Here is a 16,787-nt window from a genome sequence, read left to right on the forward strand (position 1 = left end):
TACCCTGTAGTTGAGAGCAACTGATGTAGTACAAAGAGTGAGAAAGTCCACTTAAGGTGCGAGGGAGGGGAGGTGGATGGGTCAAAGAAAACAAGACATTCCCCCAGGAGACCGCAGTTAGTGCTCTTTGTTGAAACCAAACATCAGTGTCGATGATCTCCTTTTCAAAACCTAACCAAGTAGTTTTGTTGCCTAAACCAAACGGTGACCGTTTCGCAACATTAGCCACGTGTGTTTTTAGCAGTGCATCACATAAGCCCCGTTTCCACCAAACACTTTCGGTATGGTACCTTTGGAACCAAAAGTAACCCCTCAGACATGGTACCTAGACCCTAGTGTTTCCACCGTAGACAGTTCTCTTAAATGTGGGCAGTTGTTGTCGCTCACTGCTCCGTCCAGCACTCACTGTGTTTCCTCATCACTGGTGACACAGATGGAAGTCTGTGCTTCGTTTATTGTCCACAGAACGAGGCTGCACGTCGACATTTTCAGAACAAAATAAAACAGGCTGCAGTGAGAGTTTCTCTCCATGGGATAAATGGGAAAAAAAGCGCACTGAACTGTACCGTACCGTACTGCTCAGTGGAAACAGGGCTATAGAGAGGCTAAATGGTGCCCTTGACATCACTATGAGAGACCAGAGTAGGCGTGACAGAGTGTTTTGTTTTATTTGAGGGGATGAGAATGGCTTAATCATTCAGGGTCTGGGACGGGATAGTCTGCACATGGTTCTCAATATGGAGGTGGCCTCGCTGGCAGCTAGCAGCTAACGGTGCTAACTCAATAAACCGTGCTAACAGAGCTAACAATGTTAACCAGGGAAGAAACTGGAGGGTGGATGCTACACACCCGCGACACCACTGTCCCACAGTGCAGAGTGGCAGTGATGAGCTAGCCAGTGGGATACACTCATGCACTTACATGCATACAGCTGGAACGGCTACCACAACATCAAACAGAGAAGCTCAGATTACACCACACACAGGGAGTGTGACTTCATTTTCTGCTCAGGACGCCATTAACCCACTATATCTTTACATGGTAAATAATTGCTACATGAATGTTCTGAAAGACATATACAGCTCCTAAAGCATGGTCCTGCAATCTTACAAGTATCGTTCCTAGGGTGTTTTGGTAAGTGAACACAGATAATTTATAGGGCATAAAATCTGAAAATTTTAAAACATTTGTTGGCAGCTCCTCTCTAAAACATTGGTGTATAAAACATGTGTTGATGGAATCATCCCGTTGCATCATTGAAATGGACAAGATATGTATTCAATATCCTTCAAACAGCCAGATCTTGCACCAAAATATTACTGTACATACATTCATGTCTGCAACACTTCAGGAAGCATGCTGTGAAGGTTTAGCCTTAGGCGGCCGTTTGAAATTCAGGCTCAGATGATGTGATGCGCATCAAACTAGCTGCAATTAGAGAAAATATAGAAAATCAAATAGGACTGGGGTTGAACAACTGCATACTAACATGTAATCTCTCTCAAGGGGAGCCATTATCAAGTTTAATAAAGATCAGCATGTTTTTTTGTTTCTTGTTTTGCTTTGACAAAACACCGCTGACAGGAATTATTTGCTGTGTGGAAACAAACATGAACAGTGTAAAAAAAAAAAAAGCTCAGTGTCTGCAAATGTTTGTGATCAAAAAGTGGGCAAAGTTTTGAAAATCTATGTATTGAATCATCCAAGACTGGAAGACCTCTTAAAGTATGTGGCTTGTTTTTATTGGAGCAGCACTAACAGGGTTTACCTGTCATGGACAGTTTTCTGAATTGTAATTTGCTTAGTCCCATCTCCATACTGATACAAAGTTCTGCTGTAGCATTTTCTTTTTGCTCCTCCAGATTATATTGTACTCTTCCTTTTTTGAGATGCAGTAGCTAAGTTATCACCAGAATTTATTAGAACTGTAAACTAGAGCAGCTCTCCTGTTTTGTCCATAGCATTGCCCTCCTGCTCTTGCAGAATGCTAAAGGCAGCTTGAACACCGTATGGTACATTTTATCCGTGTGCACAGTCTCGGGACAGTAAGGGACATAATAGATAAAGACTACAGAGGACAAACTATTGATTTTCAGGTTAGATCAATACATTACAGCGGCAGGCACATTTGGCTGTGTGTGTAAGCTTGTAACATCGGAAGCAAGCAGATTAACGAGACTTAACTTGTTGGAACTAATGGAGGAGGAAAGCAGCTTTTTGATATCAAGCTAACTGCCGGCAAGTAAATACTGTATATCTAATCTATAAAGTACTTTTTTTGTGTCTTAACTTCCTGAATTATCTAATTGTAATCAGTGTTCACAACCAAATAAATGTCCTCATAGTGCTCAATGATGAGGTGTGTTGTCTTAAAATATTTAGATCCTCCTCACATATGGAAATACATACACTTTATAATAAACGTCAGATATCTTTTTTCTGCAAACATGACTTTTTACACACACTGTTAGCACCAAATTATCTTCAAATAGCCCCCCCACAGAGTTTAATGCCCCTTACTCTCTTAAAACAATACTGCATAACAGCACATTTCAATAATGATTACCACAAAGGCACAATTCTTGCAGTTCTTCTAAATGACTCTGCAGCAAATGAAGCTTAACTCGCCGTGACCACTGGACCAATAAGCTTAATGTTAATCTCTTGCTATTATAAGTGTGAAAAGCTTCTGGTAAAAGTCGGGTCTATTATTTTGGACATGGAGGGCTCTTTATGGCAGAAGGAGCAATCAGACGGGAGTTTTTTTTGCGGTGATATCAACGTGTCATGCGCAATTAGCGTGCAATTAATTCCTCAAGTTGGAGATGTATTACATCACCATGTATTCACATATATGTAAATGCTCTTCTTAGATGATTTATGTCAGTATTTGAAAATGAAAGGCTCAGATAAGACAGGTAGACGTTTCCCATCATATTCAGTCTTTGTTTCTGAGTACAAGGTGGCAGTCAAACCACACAAACTCAGCAGTAAGTCATTAATGATTTGTATTATTATCATTGGTTTTAAGGGACTATTTTAGTAGAATTTTTGCATGCTTCCCCCATTGTCTATAAACACTTCTATGTTGCATCACAGTTGATTATATTCCATAGCAAACCATGAGTCTTTAGAATGGTTTCCTACCTTTGAGGCAGCAACTGGTTTCATTTTAATAAACTGAGAACATTTACTTGCAATCACAGAGAGCATTATGTGCGCTCCTACTGAAGTTATGTCACTGTTGTGTGGTTTTGTAGCTATAAGGGATCATCTGAAACGTCCACCAGATGATTAAAGGAATACGAAAGAAAGACATATTTCAGGTACATGGAATTTTGTTTACATTTTTTATCTTTTTTCTGATTTTTTTCCACTTTTGTTTGTAAAATACTGCATAACTTCACCCCTCTAATGCTCTAAAATCCTTCAAAAGAAATATTCAAAGAACAAAAAAGTTTTTCTTGGACGCCACAAGTTGACACTGTTTTATTTCAGACGTCCACAAGCCAAAAAGGTCGGGAACAACTGAGTTAGATAAGCTGAAAAATGCATTTCTCTGAAGATAAACTAAAGCACTTTGTCTTATTTTCCCCACAGTTCAACTTTTGGGGATACATTACTTTCCCCAACACATGTGACAGACTGGCAAACCAGTAACCACTGAGCGCAGACACCCACTGTGAGTGACTCTGAGAGGGCACAATTTTGTGTCACCTACAATTACATCTGTTGTCACTCATTGATACAGCCTTTAAAAAGACAGAGTTCACCCCCAAATCAAAAACACATTTTTGCTCTTATCTGTAGTGCTGTTTTTAAGTCTAGATTTTTTTGGTTTGAGTTGCCAAGTGTTGGAGATATCGGCTGTGGAGATGTCTGCCGTCTCTTGAATAAAATAGAACTAGGTGGCACTCAGAGACTGTACAGTATAAATAATGGATACAGCTACTGGGTCGTCACCTATTGGTTTTTGGACTGCTATTCTGAAGCCTCGAGTTTGGCATTTTGTCTGTTGCCGTCTTGGTTTTTTTGGAGCCAGAAGTGACCATATTTGGATGAGAGGGTAGAGCTGTGGAGGAGCGAGGGTGGTTCTAGCAACACTTCACAAACAGCCTTTCAATCAAGTGGCTTTGTCCTTAAATATGCCTAACTTTAGGCCTTAATAGAAAGTGAATGGGTGAGTTCTAAAATAAATCACCCTCCACACAGGTCACATGAATGCTGAAATTAGCTATAGAGACCAAAAATGTTTTTGTACCAGGCTGTAAACATGTTTATTTCTGCTGTACAGTTGAGTATTTTAACATGGGGATCTGTTACTCTGTTTTGGAGCCGGCCTCAAGTGGCCATTTAATGAACTACAGTTTTTGGCACTTGCGCATTGGCTTCATTTCTTAGCCTCAGAGGTTGCTGCTTGATGGCACTCAGCTTGTGGTGTTCAAAACAAAAATCTTATTTTATGGATATTTTTGCAGTTTTCGACCAGTCACTCGGTTGTTGTATCCGATCAGTATCATAAGTTGCCCTGTAGAGAGCAGTCAAATACTCAAACTTCCCCCACCATTCGGCCCACTCAGGCGTAAAACACCTGCACTTACGGTCACTGCAGAACGCCCCCCCGTAGGTGGTCATGGTGCAGTCACAGGAGAAGCCCTCCCACAGCTGCAGACACACTCCCTGGTGGAGGCAGGAGTCCTCTGTGCAGGTGGTGCTGGGACCTGCAGGGTGTTGACAACAGATTTACCAGGTGCATTCTCACCATTTTGTTCATGCATCTCCACTGTCATCCAAAATGAATAAATGTAAAATGTAAATGCAAAATTAGACTGCGGATATTGACAGAAAATATTAATGTGAACTGATTTTATCACTTGTATGTGAATGTATCCTACAAGCTTTTCAGTAAAGGAGGTTCAGTAAGATAATAATAGCAATTTAAACAAGGCAATTAAGAAAGTTGTTTAACCAGCTTTTGTATTTTGCAACTGATTACTGGTTACTAATTATTAATACATTTTTGTATTCATTTGGAGACAATATCAGGCAGCAATCCTCTGCTGATCATCAAATCTCCTCACTGATAACTCATAGTGTCGTTCGTTGACTTTGCTCAGTCGTGCTCCACAGAGGAAGACATCTATTGATTGTGGAGGCTCCATGACCTTTACCCAAGAGTCACCCTCAAGCCAAACTTTGCACTTATGTAACTACTCTGTCATAACCTGTGCAATGTTTCCTGGGAAGCGATGGCTGCCTGGGGAGATTATTAAGTCATGGCAAAACTCTGTGCTTTACTGAGTGCTTATTTGCTCGAACAGAACTCAACAAAAGCAGCTGGACATTATTTGCTCGAACAGAACTCAACAAAAGCAGCTGGACATTTTTTTTTTTTTAAAGATTATTTTTTTGGGTGTTTTGCCTTTAATGGACAGGACAGTGTGAGAAATGGGGGAGAGAGAGAGAGAGAGTGGGGGGACAACATGCAGCAAAGGGTTGCAAGCCGGAGTCGAACTCGCAACCGCTGCAGCGAGGCATCACCTCTTTACATGAGGCGCCGGCACTATTCACTACGCTACTGACACCCCAGCAGCTGGACTTCTTGACTGCAGAGTGATGTTATTACATGTTAGCGTGTATAATCAGACATAATAAAACCACAGATTGTGTTCACCGGCCAATCACAATGGAGCATTTGATATAGCTGTTTAATACCGCAACAAATGTGGTGTAATTAGTTTCGGTGAGCGGTGACTCACTGAGCTCCTCTGTGTTTCGTCTCTGCTCTGACATCAGTTGGAAATGGAATGAAATCAGATTACAGGTGTTTTAATAACTGCCCAGCGTGTTACCAGCCTCACCTCCACAGCTGTGCTCCACCTCTCCAACCTTGTGGAGGGCATCGGCCAGCAGGTCGGGGAGTCTTCCGTTCAGGTCCACGGATGCCAGGCAGCCCCTGTATCCTTCTCGGGATGCTATTAACCTGGGCAGGCTGCTGTACATGCTCTTCCCAACGCCGCCAATGTACAGTTCCCCTGTGGGATAATACAGATGTCAATCAAGATATAATCACTTCATTTGCCACGACCAAGCACATGTTGGTGAATGTTCTAAAACAGGCTGGCTGCACAGAGATCGAGCATGGTGAAGGACAAAAATAATAAATGAAATGAATAAATAACTGGGTGTAAATTTAAGTGGTCCTTTGCAGTTGACTCAACTACCTGTCATTTCAATACCTAATTGTTCTTTTTGAGTTTGACTAAATGTAGAAATAATTAAAGTATGGCATGGATATATGGGAACCCTTTAAAAACAGATAGACTTTATTTTATTTTATTTTATTTTTAATAATTCTTTTTTTTATTAATTATTATTTCTAAGTTCTATTAATAAAAAAATTATATCAATATTCTTGTTTTTTATTTTTTAATTAACTAACTTTTAATTTATTCATTTACAACATTATTATTTCTATTATTATTATTATTATTATCGCATTTTGTTATTATCTTTCAAATGTCTCTTATGTAATGGAAAGCCTAATTTTATTGTCTGACAACAATCTTCATGATATTCTTCTGGAGGAGCAAACATTTGTTTTTTAGTTATTGGAAGTAATTAAAAAAAATTATAATTAAGACATTGCTGGAAACAAAAACAACTCCAAAGTGCTGAGGATGTATAAGGGTGTAGTGCAAATGTAAGCATAAACACTCTTTATTAGGAACATCCTATCTAATGCTATCTACTGTTCTGCCACAGAGTCTACTTTTATGAGGCCTTTAATGTTCAGTTATTAACACTGCCATAGAGGTGTTAATTCAATTATGTGTTTTAGAACTGAGGTTATCGTTAGTGGTGGTGTTATAGCGGGCTGAATGATATACAGAGGTGTCTAGTATTCTCAACCTCTAATGTATGGGAAAGACAAACATGTTGGAAACACCTCTATAACGTACCCCAGTGACCTCAATAGACATAAAATGGAAATAACATGTGTCTGTAAAAATAAATTTCGCAAAGATTTAATTTAGAAATCAGTCCCCAGATCATAACACCGACTCCACCATTTTAAAAGCTGCTGATTGTTTCCCGCTTATCAATTCTGGTTCTTGGTGCATGCTAAACATGTGAAAGGGACCGTTCACTCCAAAATCAAAATTTTTCCTATAACCTGCAGTTGTATTTATCAGTCGAGATTGTTTTGGTGTGAGTTGCCAGGGTGGAGATACCTGCCGTAGAGAAGTCTGCCTTCTCTTGAATATAATGAAACTGGATGACTAGCAGTGTCTCGATCCAGGAATCATGAGGGTTACTCAAGATAATCCACAGACCTTGTTGTGAGCAGTGTCACATGGGAACTATTTTCTTTCTACCAAACTACACCCACAAACTGTATCATCGCACAGAGGAAGCTCGCTCCCCTAGCACCAATAAGGTAGCTAATGTTAAGGCTCAGCTGAGGAGGCAGCATTAATGTATATTTCTTGTGTTGCCAGGAGCACGAGCCGGTCGTCCATGAATAGATGCAGATATGTATTTTAGATATAGGGGTGAACTGTCTCTTTGAACTCTGGCAGATAGACGACAGACAGTCTGTTTTCTCATTACTGTGATATTCAAACAAAACAACAAAAGAGGATTGAAATTTACTATAAAGAGTATTTTTTCATCATTAAATATTGTGGTCATCACCTCCTCCTTATGTTGAACATTAAATTGTGCAAATTGCTAGGATAAGTTACCTTTTAAATCCAGGTTGCGTGCTCCACTGGCGTGTTGGGTGACAGTGCGGGAATCAATCTTAAGGATGTGCACATTGTTGTTGTCACGGGAGATCATCACGTTGTGCCACTGGTTGTCACTAAGAGGCTTGTCAGAGTTCCCCTTCATAAGCGACGGCCCATTTCCCAAGTCAAAGACATAATGAATGTACCTGCAGGACAATGCAGATGTTTCCATTCAGAATCTCTTATATAACATCATATCTCAATGCACCATATGCTGTTATGTGATTATACTGTCGCATGTTTCAAACTATTCTACCCATGTATCTAAGTGCACTGCTGTCTATCAGTCTGTGTTATGATAGGCTCATAGTCAGAAATGTACTCTGCTGATGTACAAATAAATAACAGTGAATGAATTTAAACACACACGGCAAGGCTGGAGGCAAGTCATCGTGTTGAAATTAAACTTGATCAACACACACTGCCAAAAAACTAAATCTAGTCTGAATCAAAGTTAAGCAGCATCCATGACAAAAGCTGCTACACTTCACAGAAAACACTGAGCAGCCTGGAAACTATGACAGAAGTGTTGGAAGCCATTTTTCGTCTGTGTTGTCTGTGCAAGCTTCTGCTGCAGGCTCCAGAGCTGAACAAGGCCTCCTGCTGACTAATTGCTTATACTGAGAGAGAGTCTGTGCAAGGTTTGACAGTGGGAAGCTACAGTCGTTGCTTTGCTTGCTCTGTTTCGACAACCTTTCTCTTCTATTCTCTCTGCAACAAAAAATTATTTACAATGAATAAAACATTTGGAACATGTTTGTTGACGGTGAGAATGACACCGGCACTGTGATAAGGGCAACTATTGTTTTTTGCGCTGGTGCTTCCTTGATCTGCACCTTTCCCTTTTACAAAATTATTTATGATGAACAAATGATTTTAAAGCTATTTTGTGTCTCTCTACAGTGCCGCAGGCTGATGGAGTGAAGATATGAATCATGATTAAGTAATTTGGAGCCCAAGAAAGAAGAAAGTAGAAAAGCACCATTCTACAGAGGCCGATACAACTATAATGCACTGCATATAAAAAACGCTCTGCAAATTTAGGAAAAGACAAGTGCATTGACAGAAAACACAAATGCAAAAGCCACAATTGAGGAAGCGCCAACAGATGCTGACAATGAAACGGGCCCACTACTATGACAGGACCAGTGGACTACTTTACCTACATGTATGGAAGAGTAAAGTTCTTGCCTGTTTGAGATGCAAGTAAAATATTAAATATTAACATTTAATAGGCCCTTAAAACCTACTGGAGAACCGGTGATCCACTTGAGCTAGTTCTAAATAGCTTAGCATTGCGCCTACATATATAAATGTTTTAACTTTTGTCACTATGGACGTGCCACACATCATTATCTCGGTTAGATTCTCCACAATCAAATTTCAGAAAGCTTTCCATTTGCTGAATTATATTTGGCGGTATGGCTCTGTTCTGGGGCCCCTCTGTCTTTCCTCAGGCCTATGCAGAAAGCCTCTTCCACACACCTCTCTGCCCTTCCATGTGCAAATGAGGTTAGCCTGAGGCAGATATGCAAACCTACCTGCCCTTCCATGTGCCTACATGGAAAGCCTAAGGTAGAGAGAGCAGCAGCAGTTTTACAGAAAACATGAGCAAAGTATAGTCCATTCAAATCTACCAGTTATCGTGAACAAGAAAAATGGAGACTCTTTCTGTGTTTTCCAATACCCATACTGCCATACTATCTAGTATGCCAGAAAAAGATTTAGTATGTCCCAATACATAATATGTCAAATTCAGTATGCCAAAAATACCCGGATGTTCTACTACATCCGGTCTGATTTTGCAGTCTGCAAGCCAGCATGCTTTTCTGGCTATTCTGACCCACAATCCTCTGCACAGCGGACAATACGTCACATCGACTGAGCTGCAAACAGATGTCACCTTGACAGCTGTCAGAGGCTGCGATGATGGATGACAACGCACTCAAGTAACTAATGACCAATCGAATAGTAATAATAAGAATATTGATTGTTTAAGTGAACAAAATATTCATAAATATTTCAAACAACACAAGGACATAACTATGAAAATGAGAGTGACAGAGAAATGCAGATTTAATTTTACTGTTGCAAATATAATATGTTAGAATCTACAATCTACTTTAACTACATACATTGCAAAGTAACAACAGCAGAGCTCTCCGGGTAGATCTCCATCTCTAGCGAATTCGGTGAGTGGCGTTTGTTTTATTTCCAAGGTAACGAATATAAAAGCAAGAGGGTCAAAGTTCAGGATGTAATGTTATGATAAAGTAGTTTGTCCCGACTGTGTGCATACCGAACCTACTAAAAGTGAAAAGAAAAGTATGCGATTCAGAATGCACCCTTTATCTCTGAAGCACTCATTTAAGTCAGAATGTCTCCATTCCTCGATTATATATATTCCTTTAGTCTGTAAGGGTCCACCGACCAAAAAAGTCAAAATGGTTTTTCATGAAAATGAATTTAAGTTGTGAATTTTGTCATGTGAAAAGAAAGGCAAACTTCTCCAAACAGGACCATAAATCAGCCTTAACATCGCTACGTCTCCATACATGGATAGAAAGGCAGAGCACATGGATATGGAAATGTTAAAACAATGAAAAACATAGAAATAAAGTTCTAGTGAACTGAAGACTCACTTGACTCATCAGCTGATTTACAATCAACCAATAGTACAGCGACACACCTTCTCTGTCAGCCTATCATCTTACTGCTTCTCATTTTAAATATGGTTCTTTCTCTGTCGTCATGCGCGCCCTCCACCTCCTCATCACCACCTAGTCTATACAGACTCATCAGCCTCACACACCTCATCAGCCATCAGCCTCAGAGTCATCAGTCACCACAACCAGTGTCTGGACTCCCTGGAGGGATTTATCCTGCTGCCGCTCAGATGTCCCTCGATCACAAAATATCTCCCTCTGGTGTCCAAGTGCCAAAGACTTCTGTTAAATCTTAATCAGCACAAATCATCTGTCAATCTGTACACTCATATTCTGTATTAAATATTATCTTCAATTCGCTCTCTTGTCTCTCCTGATTGAAACAATAGTCGGCCATTTCTTAATCAACATCTGTTGATGCTCACTTTCATTGCAGCATTTGCATTTGTGTTTTCTGTTAATGCTCCTGTGCTTGTTGAATTTGCAAAGTGTTTTTGATATGCAGTTTGTTTGAACCATCCTGACTACCATACTGTGCCTTCAGCTTTTCAAGACAAATGTTGTTACACTAAAAGAAATGGCTATACCAGTACAAAACTAAGTAGATATAAATAGTTTGTTCCTGTCCCAAATAGCCCCTTCTATCTTCCCTCAGCCTTGACCTGTATGCAGATTACAGCTCAGTCCACACACTGCAGCACTTACCCTTTGACCAGCTCCACCACAATGAAGTCACTACCATCTCCAGAGTTGTAAAGTATCAGGCCGTCGGGAGTGGTGGTCTTGAACTGGAAGAAAAGGTGCATGGAGGCGTAAGCCTGCAAGGTGGAGAAGGCCAAGTAGCTGGCTTGGGTTTGAAAAGTTACAGGATTGGCCACAATGTGCCTCATGCCGAATCGAGCATTTAGCTCGCAGTACGAGATGTCTCCGTTCTTGCACTGGTCCAGATACAGCATCCCATTGAAGGAGAGAGCTTGCAGATGGCCGATGAAGTTGGAAGGCATCACAGAGATGAAACGCCGCTCTGTCATGATCCCCGTCTCGATGTTATTGAATTCCAGGCGGGTGTGGGCGCCAGTCATGTGGCCTAAGGAACAAAACATGCAGCTTCAATTGCAAAAACCTTTCAATATCACCTTTGTAAGCAAAGCTCCCTTATTCCTACTACGTACCTTCCACTGTCACATTGTCCACAGAGAGCTGCAAATTCTTCCCACGCCGCACCACCTTCACTGTGTGCCACTCATTATCATTCAGCTTCTCGCCTACCAGGAGTACCTCTGGTCCCTTGCCTAAGAGGAGGAAAGCGTCAAGTGACAATCATACCACATCAGCTCAGTGTACACTCTTTTCACATGAAGCTCTCTCTATTCAGGGTGCATATATTCATTCACTTCCAAACCACTCACACACACAGCTGTCAACATTTACCTGCAACCAGGAATATGCTCTCACTCAACACACAGTTAAAGGAGGAATGAAACAAAGGAACTGCAGTGGTAGCTCCTATTATGCAGGTTGAATGGCCGACATGTGTAAAATGATTTCTGTACTGAAAAAGCATGACGCATGCTTTTTCTTCATCGGGTCGTTTGATTGATGTCTACTGGGGAAACATGTATTATCTAGAGGCTTGGCTCAAACATACAGCTTCCAAGTTTCAGGATTTCTGCACTATCCTCTGCCTTTTTCGTTGGTTTCAAAATAGGTCACAGTGCAGAAGCTTGCCACTGCAGCACCGTCATCCCAAATCAGTGCCTATGCAACAGGCCGACACGGCAGTTCAAAGGAGTTCTGACATCGCTTGGGAAACTAATTGGCCATGCCTAAGCTGACTGCGCCTTTAGGGGTTTGTCTGTCTAATTGAGCTCAGGGTGTAGGAGAATTACAGGGGACGTACAGAGGGCAATAAATGGAAAACATCAACTGGTTTCCGAACACTGCACTGTTTCATCCTCGGGGAAATAAAATTGCGACTGGAGACTTTGTCCAGGGCTGCATATCAAGTGTCTTTACAGCACACCGCATGATACCACCATCCACCTGCTGAATATCGACTACACACACCAGACAGATCAATTGCATCAAATCCTGCTCCCTCTATATTTGACGGATTAACTTAGATAATGAAAAACAAACCGCTCGCTGGAGTCATGTCCAACACAAAAACAGAAATGTTTATCTTGTAAATCTCTATCTCAAAACAGAGGTACAGACAAGATTTGCTGTAATGAAAACGGAGATAGTGGAATGCCGGATAGAGAGGACGATTCATCTTATCTGTGCTTCTCAGAGGGGAGCTCCCCGCCATCTAATGTCAGCCATTGAAAGTCTGTTTGCAGGTCTGACTGGGGAGTACTCACGTTACTGCACATGGGAAAAAAGGTGTATAACGCTTTGTGGTTCCAGAGGGAGCTGCACCAAATCTTATAACTTGCCTCAGGTGATGTCACTTGAGTCAGCATCTGTTGTTGCTGAAGATTATAAGTTTGGAAAAAAAAAAAAAACTGGGGTTGTGGAGTCAAAAAGAAGTGCGTAGTATCCATACTAAAAATGTACGTGCGGACAAAAGCCGAAAATGGTGTGTGCCAAGAACTATCTGACAATTTGTACAATCAGGCTCCTATGTCACCATCTNGAAAAAAAAAAAAAACTGGGGTTGTGGAATCAAAAAGAAGTGCGTAGTATCCATACTAAAAATGTACGTGCGGACAAAAGCCAAAAATGGTGTGTGCCAAGAACTATCTGACAATTTGTACAATCAGGCTCCTATGTCACCATCTGTGTCACCAATTTCCTATATCTAAAATGTTCATAAGCATGGGTCAAAGTTTCTCCCATCAAGTCTGTTTTATAGATCACAAATTTTGCATGTGAAGTGGCGTACACCTCTTTTAGGCCTTGTTTTGTGTGTACGCAATGTTTAAAGGCGCTGTATGTAAGAATGTGGCCAAAACGGTTACTGCACTCAAATTCAAAATACTGCCGCGAGTTGTGTCCGCCCCCCCCTCCCCTACCGATTCGAGGTTGCTGGACAGCAGCACGCTGGAGACTGATTTGTTTGCCCACGGGTGGCTGCCGTGGCAGGGCCGCGTCACCGCGTCCTTGATCTTCGGTTTTCCAGCGGATCGTTCGAGCAAGTCCGGCTTCTCTGCTGCTAACACTGCTGCCGGGATACAGCTCATGAGGAGGCTACCTTAGCCACTACATCAATCTTCGACGACCTGATCTCAAAGAAATAAGTGAAAGGACCATGACCTCTTAACACCATAATATGTGGTGGTGGCACGAACTGTACATTTATTATGTACTTGACGCAAGTATGCAACCTAATGTTGTGGGTGCCATGCCATTGCCATCCAAAGGTCCAAAATTGGAAGCCCCCATTTGTCTGAAAAACGACCCATTGAACTGAAAGCCCATTTCTCCGACAGCCTGTTTCTCCCAAAACAAACCCCCACTGCTTTGAAATTGCAATTAGTTTCAGTTTCCCAGCAGTGTTTGAACCACAGATTCTTGATGTTTCTACTGACCCTTCGCATGATTTCCCAGTGGCGTTTGAGCTACAGACCCTGGAGGTTTTACCAACCATTTGTGGCATTTGTCATTAGCATTTGAGCCACTGAACCTGGGTGTTCCTTATGAGCCTGTCCCTGATTTTCCAGCAGCACTGCGCCACCAAACGTGGATGTTTTAAGCCAAAACATAATCTTTTTCTATTACCAAGTGTTTTTTTTTACTTAAACCTAACCACATGTTAACCACAGTGTTGTCGACAAATGTTAATTTCTACATATAGTGGTAATGTACAGATGTAATGTATCCGTTTTTACAAAAATCTGTTGTTTTACAGTGCTATATTTTTTTTGCCGATTGGATTGTCTAATTGTAGGGAGTGTGTACGGGACTTCCGAGCTATAGGCCCAGAAAAATCGGCTGTTGTAGAACCACCTTTTGGACTAGTGGGGCTTTGGAATTTTGGGCCGTCTAAACAATGAGTGGTCCCCATGTCATGTCTCGTGGGTGAAAGTCTTGTGTTTGTTTGACTTGTACGCTGAAGGCATGACTGACCTTACTCTCCCTCTAATTAGCTAGTACTTGTTGCCCTCAGTCCTCAGAAGTAAAACCCTTGCGACCATACAGCACCCCGACCACCTTCCTTTGCAAACTTTCTCACTCTATATACTACCTGTGGGGTTGTAACATTAACTACTGCCCATAACATGACGTTGTTAAAGCACAGAATTCGTGTGTTCACCACAGCAAAGAATCCTAATTGACTTTCAGTTGGCGCTGTTTTCGTGGTGCTGGCACATTAATTTAAAACATTACATGCCACCATCACGTAATACAGTCTTATAAGGTTATGGTCATTTCATGTATATCTGTGAGACCAAGCTTATCTCTGACCTAACTGCTGGCTTTCAAGTTGCATTGTGGGTAATATAGGCTTTGATAAGAAAGGACAATGTGTGGAATAAATGAGAAAATATCCCTGGTTCTGCTAATCTGATGCTAAATCTGTGCAGTACTCCTTTAATGAAAACATCTACTATTATCTGTACATGTAATAGTGTTATTTGTTGTGGCAGTATTTGATTTGAAAGTGGGGTCATAAAGAATTTTGTCTCAGTAAATAAAAATGAAGCACACCTAGTAAAACTGACTGCGCAGCCTGTGTTTGATATCAGTGATAGTGATCTATCTCCAACACTGCAGTGGGTAGTAAAATGGTGGAATATAATATGTATTCACACAGACATCTGACTGTAAACCCTTTGAAATGTGGGCTCCTTTCAAAGTGCCTTCGCTTCACAAGCTCAGCTTCCAGAGGCTCGAGAGCAAGCCGCACATGTAAAGGGTCTATTTTGTCCAGTTTGATCCTCAGTTAAAATTGAATTTGAGTCATATTTTCAAACAAGGATAACTTCAAAGGCATGGCGCAGATATACAGGTCAGCATTATGAGTGAGCCGAGACTTTGAACGCAGGATGTGCGTGTTAATCAAAGCATGTTATGGTAATTCTGTAATTTTGTAGGACAAATGCCTCATTTCAAAAGTGTGTTGTGTACCATTATTCCCCATATTCGGGAAGAATTAATCAAGAGCACTGCAGCAACATTTGTTCTCGCAACTACTACCCTCCCACTGACAGCTTCCAAGCAGCTGCTGCAGATGGGCTGTCTCTTTGATTCCTTCAGAAATACTGGCAAAAACCCTCACCTGAGAAATCTGAATCAAGTTGTAAGATAATCCTTTAAGGTGGTCAAGAACAAGGACATTTAAAATTCACAATGAGTACAAAGTGCAAAGTGTAATTCCACCCAATGATATCGCTCACTAAATGATGATCGTTTAAATCATTTAGGCAGATAATTCTGCAATTTAAAATTTGGCTCCACTGTCTGTTATCAACCATGAAATCCATTAAGAAGCCATCCATCATCACATCTGCAGTATTAAGCTCTTCAGAGGTCACTGGTGTTGCATACATACAGCATAATTGATCAGGAAAACGGTTCATTTTGCACACAAAGAGATGCACATACAGTAAATGATTTCTGTGGGCTGTGCATGGTGATGCAATGCCATCTGCTGGTGGAGAGGGTGAACACTTGGGAAGATATCTGAGGCGATAAAGGATACACAGCCATGTTCAACATATTGTCTTCCCTAGTTCCATAATTGTTTACCTGCATATTTGACTTTCTATAAACCTTTTAAAAATGCCTTTAAATTGCCATCCTGCAAGGTGGGTCATAGGACTAGTCTATTCACAGTGCATGCACACCTCACTCCTGCCACTTCAACCATCCACACACCCATGAATGCACACACACACTACTCACCTCGATCAGAGAAAAACAATGTAATCCATTAAATATAATGGACTGTTGCTTAGGCTCACATGTGCCGTAAATCTGCTGCAACAGTAAAACTGTCCCCTTTTGCTGTATAGCCATTACATCAGCATCTCAGATCAATACATTAACATGAGACAAAATTACTGAACAGACTGTAGGTTATTGATTTTTCTATTGTCCACACTTAAATGTTAAAATATGTTTGAGAGTACACAAACAGTTGTTGCAGTGGGCTCCTTTCATGTCAGGTGAGTATAAATACAATATAATAACTGATATTCAGGCTGCAAATCATAGAGAAATTGAACACGAACAGTTCAATGTTTTATTTCAGAGAACCCAGGAATTATTCATACATGAGGGGTGGAAACAAGCTTCCAGCCGGCACTCGATTATACTGATAACTTTTATAAGCATTCATAAGCCTCCTCTGTATTGGATGATCTATATCAGAGAGCCGTTC

General features: G+C 41.0%; 1 protein-coding gene across 1 annotated transcript in view; it reads right to left on the bottom strand.

Annotated features, from left to right (window-relative positions):
- Positions 1-16,787, bottom strand: part of LOC126387929 (neurexin-2-like) — a 174,372-nt gene that overhangs the window by 76,257 nt on the left and 81,328 nt on the right. Inside the window, exons 10-14 of the mRNA XM_050040725.1 lie at positions 11,632-11,751; positions 11,165-11,546; positions 7,749-7,939; positions 5,862-6,035; positions 4,602-4,721 (exon numbers count right to left, since the gene is read on the bottom strand). Coding sequence (XP_049896682.1) covers positions 4,602-4,721; positions 5,862-6,035; positions 7,749-7,939; positions 11,165-11,546; positions 11,632-11,751 — 987 coding nt within the window. The remainder of the gene's footprint in view (positions 1-4,601; positions 4,722-5,861; positions 6,036-7,748; positions 7,940-11,164; positions 11,547-11,631; positions 11,752-16,787) is intronic.

The sequence above is a fragment of the Epinephelus moara genome, chromosome 3, assembly GCF_006386435.1.
Source record: "Epinephelus moara isolate mb chromosome 3, YSFRI_EMoa_1.0, whole genome shotgun sequence".
In the NCBI taxonomy this organism is placed as follows: Eukaryota; Metazoa; Chordata; class Actinopteri; order Perciformes; family Serranidae; genus Epinephelus; species Epinephelus moara.